Genomic DNA, 10,463 nt, shown 5'->3' with positions numbered 1-10,463 from the left:
AACATATCATTTTATTCACATTAAACATTACTACAATACTTTATTTTAAAGTACAATTTTAAGTAAGACGAATGAGCAAAACCGTTAAGTATCTAAATATTTTTTACATAAAAACTAGTATTTCATTGATCTAGTAAGATATCTAAGTATTATTAAACATAGTATTTCGCCTAACCCAAGAAAAAATCTTTCAAAAACAATGTTAAATTACTATAAAGTATTTACGCCTGTTATGTTTTCTTTTTTAATTCATTAATTGTAGATTATTTAGTATTAAGACATAAAACAATGCATACTATTTAAAAATATGTTAGTCAAATTCATAATGATATTACAAGTAGGTAAGGCACAGGAGGCGGTTAGAAAGGATAGTAAATTATTGAAAACTGATCCAGCCCATATTGACTGGAGAGTAACTTAATTTGTTAATTTTTAAAGTAATTACTCCAATTATATGCTGATATTTGTGAAAACAGACAACTTATTAAACTATGGCCACTGACAACAGAATGCAATTAAAAAAATACTAATTTCTAGAAATGTCTAAATATAAGAAGAAATTATAATCAGAATACAAAAACAGATAACATATAATTTCATTAGATAGATATTTGATTTATAAATTATTTATTCCATTTAAAAAATAGAACAAGAAAGAAATAGAAAAGATTTCTTAGTAGACTGAGAATGTAAAAATTAATGTTGAATAATTAAAATTTATACAACTATAAAATAAATACAATACGATTTCTTAAGATAATACAACTACACAACTTTAGTAAACATTACAAATGACTTTTACTAAGCACAGCCCAATATCTATTACAAAGAGTAAAATATATGAAAACTTTTTAATGGATAATAGTAGAACTTGGATAGTTTGTTTAAATACTAATTATTATTTACAAATCCACATAAAATTCTTAAGGCTCAACAAGACGTAATAATAATAAAATATATATTTAAACAACTATAATATACAACTATAATCCTGTTAAAGTTAATTGAAATGAAAACAGGATTTTAAAAGAAAATTTGATATGGATTACTTCCGTTTTACAGTCCAGTATTTTTTTAATGTTCTTTTATTTTATTGCAAAATGTATTTTTTTAATATCAGTCTCTTACACCTACATACATAAAACAATTACACTGTCGTTTTATAAACATTATTTATTTTTGTTACTAATAATAATAATCTACAAACATTCACGCATATATAAAAAATTTGAACAATATCAAATGATTCTTTTAAGTCAATTAAAATATTCAAAGTAAAAATTCAAGTAAGTACGTTTTAGTCAAAAAATTATATTTCTTGCTAAAATTATGTAAGTACATGCTATTTTATATCAAATTTTACATGCAATTTTAATGAATGTTTTTTTTATGAATTAACTTGATAATAATGTTTTTTCTTAAATTACTTAACTATAAAAAATATTAACAATGCTCCCTTTAAAAATAAATATAAAATGTAATTCTATATTATTTACTTGTTTGAATTAATTTTCTTCAATACTTAAATAACCTATATATTAAAACTATTATATATTATCTTTTATCATAAAATAATAATAATAATAATCTACAAAATATTCAAGTATTTCATAATTTTTAATTATGCTTAAATAAGTAACTAGCCTATTAATGTTAATTAAACAATTATTAAATCGGATGTAATCATTGCTAAGTTGCAGATATGTATTAACGATTTAGGAACTACATCATGTCTTTTCACGTCTTATTATATGAAAGAGAGATACTCATCATGACCAATTCGCATGTAATGTAACAGTATGATCAATTGATTGACCAATATATATGTAAGTACATTGCCATGTAATGTACGGTGTCGTAGCTAGGAGCTGGGGCCGAATGCCATTGGGCAATTACTTGTGGGTCGCTATGGCACAGATAATCAAAACATTATGTTAACAAATAAAAAATATACTTCAACTTAATAAGTATAGTTACAGATTATAAACAGAGTCTCTCATTTAATACATACTGATTTTTTCACACTTGTACATTAATTATGGGGGCGCACAATTTTAAATCTTGCCAGAGGCGCTCATCGCTATAGCTACGACACTGGTAATGTACGCTTACCATGCAGGGAGTGGTATAAAATAGAAATCGCAATACACTTAGCTCAGTGTCCATTTGTTACATTACAAACGAATGCATTTAGTGAGATATATCGACATTGTTTGCATCTACTCTTTTAAGCAATTTAATTTATTAGTATTAAAAATTATTATTTTTCCAATCTAATCTAAAACCGCCATTTTTTTATTCGTGTCTTTAATGCCACGGGTTGTACTAAATGTATTTTGTATCATATTCAATATAAGTAATTGTATTACTAAAAAAGAGTATAAGTCACGTAAAATATAATATTAAATCTCAAATAAAATTGTGCATATATTTTACCTAATTGATAATATTATTTTAATTATTTAAATATTCCGTCTTGTTCAATAAGTATCATATATTGCTTTTCAAAATCAAAATTATTAAGTATAATTAATGTACCTACGCAATTACAAATATTATGTGGTAAAAAGTAAGTTTTTATGAAGTCAGTTTTTAAGTCAACTGCACCAGCGTCATTTTTAAAGATTATGAATTAAAAAGAGGATAAAGGTTTAACCTTTATTTATTTTATCTAGTAAATTGTCTTACAATGTAAACTGATTTTTAATACCTATAAAAATATATTACGTACTCTATAGGAATAAGTAATTAAAACTGAAAATATGAGGCTTCGATCGCAATTTAATATTGGAAAGGTAAAGTTCCGCCTAAATGATTGAGCTTTATCGAAGTATATCTAAAAAAAATTGTCCTATTTCATTAGGAATTCATATTAACCGTTGCGTCTATGATTTTTTTTTAATTTCCTTAGGAATGTCAACGGAATTATTAAACAGTAAAAATATTTATTTATAGATAATAAACAACAATGAATCAGGTACTATGACAAAAATTAATTCGAATCTCATAAGAGGAATAATAATATACTCTAAATCACGGAGTTTAAGGGCACATTACAAATGCGTTTAATTACATTGCGTGTCAACAAATCCACCATCTCTCTTGTACAAAAAATGATGAGATTTAGTACTTTACTATAGATAAACGAGGCAATTTTTGGATTTTCACCAGACATATAGTAATACGTATTATCAGATTGATTCGCAGTACCGAAGCCGATTTAGAGTGGATTGCATTTTTCAGCATATAAAGTGAACTCGCTATATCTATTAATTTAGTTAACAGAGTAACAATCCTTTAATGACGCAGGCGCAATTTTACATGATTAATCGTGAACTTGAAAATAGCTTCAATTCAATTTTTATAACGTATATGTAAATAAACTTATTTATGTGGTTTTTATACGGAATGCTTTGAATGGTATCTTGTCTATTAATGAATATCATTACGAAAACGAATGATATCTTTGGTTTATCCAAACAAGCTTCATTTAAAACAGGACCTACACACAGGATTTATGAAAAGTATTACAAACACGATCTATTTTAACTTTGACAGTAACTCACGAGCCGACTGAAGAGTAGCTCGAGTCAAGTACTCCTCAATCGAGATGTCAGATGTGCGTGTATCGCCGCCGGGTTGCGCAGGTCCGCTATGGAATGACGCGTTTTCATCAACGCTTCCTCGCGACATACATCGTCTTGAAGGATACAATCCATTATTTTAGCTACAATTGTCGACGGTGGAACATGAGGATTCCCTGTAATTATTTTATTTAACGTTATGTGTGTGAAATACAATTATTATAAACAAGCATTACGTAAGGAGGCTTATGCAGTTCAATGGTGTTTTATTACTTTTCTGGTAAAATAATTGGAAATAAAATAGTTTTAATATCATGTTAAAATCACTGATTCGATCGTTAATCTTGTGACATCATCTTCCACACCCAGCAGGAGATAAATATGAAGATTAGTACTTAATTGTTTATGAAGAGGAATCGCATGTATTCTAAAAATCAAACTATTTAAGATAATTTGACGTATCAATCAATGACAGAAAAAAACTTACCTACGTGCTAATAATTGGAGGGCGTCGACAATTTTATCTCTAATACGCGGGGATAATATATTTTAAATCATCGAAAATTGCTTACATATCCTTCGATATCTTATATAATAACGATTATGGATTAAGGTTACGAATGCCACTTTATTTAAGCAAATAATACAGTATACTTTCTTTTCTGAGCTAAAAATTAAGTACAATTTCTAAAAGTAAAGTATTTTTTATTTGCCCTGTATTTTTTTCATACGTATGTTTTGTTTTTTCAAGCAACATCTAACAAATATTTAGTAAAAATGATTTAATATAAATGATTATATACATGTAAATTAATCTTTAAAATATTCGAATCGGACCTTTCGCTTGAGAAGTTAGCACTAGTATAATAACGCAAAAAGTAAGAAAAATACCGCGGTGCGAGGGAACCACGGATATTAGAAGCGAACAGTACTACGCTTAGTTGAATTGTATTTAGTTGAATTGTACGTTTTTAATTTTAATATTTTTTATTATTTAAAACTTTATAACGCTATACAAATTTTGATCAGCCGCGGTGCTCTTTCGAGTTTTGAACATTGAACTAAATACCTAATATAAATTAATGTCTTAGGAGTTACGGCAAAATTAAAATTCACATGCAAGAAAAAATAAAGCGGCGAAGTAGCGCAAAGACTTCGTATGGTCCATGGAGAGTTAATTTTTTTTATAGTGCGGTTGTCCATGAGTGCTGGTGAACTGTTGTAATAAAAAACCAATAACGGACCACCTTTTTCAAGAGCTTTGTCGCATAATGTGGGACGAATGTACCCACCAGCCACTCACACATAGAAGCCATAAACAGAACTATATAATAAATAAACGCATGAAAAAAAAAACGCAAGGCGTGTAATTTATGCATATACATTATTATATGCCTTGCACTCTAATAATAATAATGTCCTAAGTGTACCTATTAGTTATTATAATTATAAAGACATTGACTTTTTAATTTAAAAAAAAAGCTGTCTACTCTGTTGTACACAATCTGATTTAATATGACAAATTTATAACTCATTCTCTTGTGAGGAGAGTTACGAAAGATAGCAATATAATACAAAATATTTTTCAAGCTACAGATAAATTCTAATAATTAATATGATAATAAGTAAAATTACATCAATACTTACTGTACTGCGATCTCTGGAAGTTGATATGATCTATGACACCTTGAAGGAGAAGGTTTCATAAAGCGGCAAACAGGTGTACAGTGTTCTGTTAGTGGGTTAATGCATATAATGCAGTCATATATAATATAACTTTTATAGTATATAGTTAATGTCATTAGTTCAATGTTATTATAAATAAACTCACTTCTCAATAATAATAATTATGATAAAACTATAAGCAAATTAACTATTATTTATATATTGTTTATTTAACATAATATAATTTATGTTACAAATGGTTATTTTTTTTTTTTTTTTTGGTAAAACACATTTAGTGATAAGATTATCTGAATTTTCGACTGTATTTAAATTGGAAACGACACAACATTGACCTCGGTATTCGACTATAAATTTATCTGATCTTGCTTCAACCGAGTTATTTTTGAGTGTTTAGAGTTAAATTTTCCTCCTTCCTTATTTTTGAATATTGTTAGCTATTGTAAATAAAGACATATTATATTAAACAACAGTATATAAATAAGGAAAAAGTTATTTATGCAATTAATATAGCCTCTCCAATGATAAGGCAACCTATACAACCAAATTAGTATGGCATGTTTTGTTATTAAATTATGATTATTTATTAATATGTTAGTAAATATAAAAACACTTTGATAACAAATTGCGACTAACCTGTAAGACCTCTATATCCAAAGACTCCACAATCATGCATTCGCATTGAATGTTGCTCATCTTTGATAAACTTATCCGTACTTATACCTTTGAGCTGAAAAACAATAAAGTAATTTAACAATTTTGTTGTTGGTATTTTTTGTAAGTTATTTAAAACAGTTTTTATTATATTATTTGTACTTTTTCATTTTCTCATAAAACAAAAACCACAGCATATAATTGTTAAACCTGTTGTTTGTATGAATTGGGAGTGTTGAGCTATCAAGGTAAAAAACAAGTGACAAATGCAATCAACCGAGAAAAGAATGTGGATTAGGATCAATAATTGCAGGATTGAATCAGGGCAAGCCCCACTGACATGTCATGAGTTTAATTTGTGTTTATATTATCTTCTGCTCTGCGGTGAAGGAAAATATTGTGAGAAAACCTGCATATGTAGGATGAAATTTGTGTAACCACCAACCATTGGAGCAGAGAGGTAGAATAAGCTCTAAACTTGTTTCATCAAAAAAAGCACAGGCCTCACCCCTTTCTTTCATACAATATTATACATTTAGTTTATTCTTACTTTTGAAGGGACTAAAAATCTGTCTGGTATTCTTTGTAATTTCTGTTGCTTTTCACTTGGCCCAAATCCGAGTGCTAATAGCACTGATTCAGCATCTACTTTTCTAGCCCCTAAAACATTTAAGACTGAACTGCCGCTTGATCCACTAGCATCTGACTGTAAGACAAATGTTATACAATTATTATTTTAATATACTTTGTAACCATATCATGTAAAGGATCATGTAATGGTATACCTGTAGTGAATGATCTCTGAATAATGGGTTTTTAAATCGGGGTGTATAACCTTCTGATTGAACAGAGTGATCTCTTTGTAGTTTTTTTTTAACATTCCTTGATTGTGGAATACTTGTAAGGGTACCACTCTCCAAAGATTTCCGTTTCCATCCATCTCTCTGGCCAGGTACATCTAGATTTTTGTCGTCATGTATTATATCTTGATTTGTTTCTATAACTGTATTTTCTGTTATAGAATCGTCTGCTTTAATTTCATCAGATTTTGTATCTGAATCTTGAACTAGTTCTTGGGGATTAGGGCCATGGTCTACAACAATTTCAGGATCATTTTGATTCGAAGTCTCGGAATCTGTTGGCAGGGAATCCAGCCATTGCTGGACTGGACTGCTCCGTCTCATATCGTCTATCACTCCAGTTAGCCACCCGCGAACTTTACGTTCTAATATTGACGACACAGACTCATTAAATGTATCTGTAGTGAATAAAAAGCATTAATTATAAATAATATCAAACAAAAATTGTTACAAGTTTTAAAAATTAAAAATTCCGTCATATAATTTTAATGAATTGCTCAATTAAACTTATCTAATGGTGGGTCAATTAAAAATAGTACTAATTAAAAAACAAACAACAACATTTACATACGTCGTTTATTATTAAATAAATATAAAACTTATCAATGGTATGATTTGATACACAAGGGTACTGAAAGTTATAAACAAACCTGGTGTAGAATCCATGTCCTTTTCAAATTAAGGCTGCATGCAAGAGAGGAAATATGAGACGGACGTGCAAATGTTTATTTTTTGTGAAATTAACGAAGGATAATGTTAGGAAACTATTAAATAGTAAAACTTACCACGTCAAACAAAATGTTTATACATAAATTCGATAAATGTTATCAACATATATTTTAAAGAACACGACACAAGTTTGTAACATAGACACTTATTACCTATAAAAATTATATGAACAAAATAGAATCAGATGACATTTCAAACTGTCGCAGTGCAGGGATGCCAACTCCTACAGAATAATCCCCCTAGGACGACCTCTATCGATTAAGAACCCCTAAATTTTTGTTGTACACTCAGTTTGAGAGGTAATTTCAAATACAAATTAAAAATACATTCAAGTATTATAAAATAGCTTTTGTATTTATGCGGGTGCATTTTACACATTTACATACATTAATTAAGGACCTAATAATAATAATGATGATAACAATGAAATAAAACGATTTTTATTTTTCTTTCGGTGACCAGAAATCGAAACCCGGGCCTCCTACATGCTGAACAAACACGCTGACCACTGAGCTGATTATTTCATAGTTTTTTGATAATTCTGTTATAGCCACGCTTGGAGATTATATTTGGTTTAGTTTGTTGGTTGCGTTCGAGGCTTAATATAAATTGTATAGAGTCGTACGTTTTTTAAGGAAAAAAAATCTTGATTAATAAAACTAAAAATACCTATACCCTAAAAAACCCCTGGACATCTTGATTCCCCCCAAATTTGCAGGGAACACCCCCAAGTTGGCATCACTGTCACAGTGTCGCTGGTCAACAATTATTGATGAGAATATAGTTGCCAGATATTAATTTTATATAAAGTAAGTTAAATTTAAATAAGCAATCTTAATTATTTTTAATATATTTTTTAACATAATCATACTGATATAATTTGTATTATTATGGTACATATCACATGATATCGTAACCAAAAATATTTTAACTTTTTCTATAAGAAATCACCGAAATTAATTGAATAAAATAATTTCTACAGTCCTATAAAGACGAAATGAGGGCGAAAAAACAGTCATGAGTATCGTAATGTAGGAGTAAAGTTTAAAAGGAGCATGAAGGACTATTTAATACAGGCAGCAAAGTACAAAAACGTTTACGTTGTTATGTATATCTAATATAAGCTTAATAATAAAAATTATACTGATTGATTACAGCAGCGATTTACATAGTAATATATATAATGATTTAATGGATTTGAATATTATAATGTCAATAGCGAAAAATAGGTTCTTAAAATATATGAAACTGAAAGATTTTAACAAAATTCGGCGGATTTCCTGCCTATATACATATAGTCCAGTCAGTAGGGATAAAGGACCATTTCCTTTCGCTTGCAAAAGGTGGTATAGTTTCAATGTTGAAATATGTCGTTTACGTTTGTACTATGATGAAAGTTTGTAACCTTGAGTAAAAGATGCCAAAATCTCTTTTTTTTTCAATATAATACCTCAACGGTTGAAAACGATACGATACGATTAAAAACGTTCAATACAAACTTGAAGAAATTAAAATTACACACATCTTTTGTTTCAACATATTTATTTATAATATAATAAATCATATGTATCGATACATCATATGTATCGATTTATACCAGTGTAAAGATGAAAAATTGTTAACAAAATCGTCAAATTAGTTTTTCTAGGTGAATTTCGAAAGAATAAACAACATTATATTATTTTTACCGCGTTTCCACACCAAAATAAGATTATAGTATTCCAAAATGGCTATTATTATTAATAATATAATATTCAGCATGAACGTAATCAGTATGTACAGGTGTTCCTGCCGGTATACCCGCCGGTATAACTGCCGTGTATGCTTAACATTCGATGTTGTTTTCGTTATTGGTGAAGACTTCTCTTCTAGTTTTAAGTCCATTGCTGCCAAGTTACTTCCAAAGTTTTTTCGATTCCATACCATTTCTGAACTCGGTGATAGGTCCTAAGCGCATGATGTCGTGTAGCATCCTTCGTTAAGAACTTGCAAGATTAAATTTGCTTTCAAAATTTTAACTATACCTTTGGCTAAAGGACCATTTTTGTCCCCAATTGTCTAGACTATAAAGGTTACTATGCTATAATCATAACATGCTTAGTATCTTTTACATACATTATGTTACTTATAAGAGGCCAACTCTTTTTTAATTATTCCATTCTTTTTTGCTTATGTATAGGTAATTTGAATTATTGTTGATCACGTAAAAAATGTAACTTAAAAGCTTAGGAATTATTTATATTGATTTAGTAAAATTTATATTTTGCAATCTAATCAGCTTTTTTACTCAATAATATATCCTCTTTAATAAATAATGTATATATTTCTGAAACCCATCGTTTGTTGAAAACTTTAAATAATTATTATTTTCAATTTTATCGGGGATTCGATTTTTGTTTTATCAACTTAAAAACTAACTGGTTTGAACCTAAATTTTATGTTTTTATTGGTTGTGTTATCTCCTTAATAGCTTCAATTTTTCATTGGCCTGAATTACTCAAGAATATGGTAACGAATACCAACCTCAAAAGCATTTCTTGCACAATATCAATCAAATTAGAATATTTTATAAGAAAGTCACTCATTATTAAAATTAGATCATTTAGGATTAAATTATACAACTGGTACTAACGAGCACTCATGCCTACGGCTTCTCACAAAAAGCTACATTTAAATTATTTTATGATTTGGGTAGAAAATTATATCTATTTCCCCTTCAAAGTTTTATATAAGAAAGCTATGCTCTTGTAATATAAATAGGATCCAAAAAAATTAGAATATTTTAATCACTACGGATATTGCCTATATATTAAGTTAATTAGGGAGCTTAACTGCGTAAAAAACACATTTGTATGAAATTATTTTTATAAAATAATCCAAAAACTAATTTGACGTATTTATTTAACCTCGGTAGGTACATCGTGATTTTTAATGTTTAATAAGTTATCAATAA

The 10,463-nt window shown here is 28.4% G+C and overlaps 1 protein-coding gene across 2 annotated transcripts; it reads right to left on the bottom strand.

The window, feature by feature from the left end:
- Nucleotides 1-1,456: 1,456 nt before the first annotated feature.
- On the bottom strand, nt 1,457-7,679 carry LOC126774117 (uncharacterized). Of its 2 annotated transcripts, XM_050495450.1 has the most exons (6): nt 7,567-7,679; nt 6,707-7,179; nt 6,472-6,627; nt 5,904-5,997; nt 5,232-5,316; nt 3,581-3,760 (listed from the first exon to the last, which is right to left on the bottom strand). In XM_050495450.1, the coding sequence occupies exons 2-6, from the start codon at nt 7,103-7,105 to the stop codon at nt 3,724-3,726; spliced, it is 771 nt and encodes a 256-aa protein (XP_050351407.1). In that variant the 5' UTR covers nt 7,106-7,179; nt 7,567-7,679; the 3' UTR covers nt 3,581-3,723. The 2 variants fall into 2 exon arrangements, with proteins under 2 accessions (XP_050351406.1, XP_050351407.1); XM_050495449.1 differs by lacking the exon at nt 5,232-5,316 and having other exon boundaries at nt 1,457-3,760.
- Nucleotides 7,680-10,463: the final 2,784 nt, after the last annotated feature.

Source organism: Nymphalis io, chromosome 16, assembly GCF_905147045.1.
Source record: "Nymphalis io chromosome 16, ilAglIoxx1.1, whole genome shotgun sequence".
Classification (NCBI taxonomy): Eukaryota; Metazoa; Arthropoda; class Insecta; order Lepidoptera; family Nymphalidae; genus Nymphalis; species Nymphalis io.
Note: the sequence above shows the minus strand (reverse complement) of the source record. Positions and strands in the feature narration are given on the sequence as shown.

Coding starts and splice junctions, on each gene's coding strand:
- LOC126774117 (XM_050495449.1), bottom strand. CDS start 7,105: ATGAGACGGAGCAGTCCAGTCCAGCAATGGCTGGATTCCCTGCCAACA. Junction 6,628..6,706: donor TCAGAGATCATTCACTACAG/GTATACCATTAC, acceptor TTTGTCTTACAG/TCAGATGCTAGTGGATCAAG. Junction 3,761..5,903: donor TGGATATAGAGGTCTTACAG/GTTAGTCGCAAT, acceptor AAATAATTACAG/GGAATCCTCATGTTCCACCG.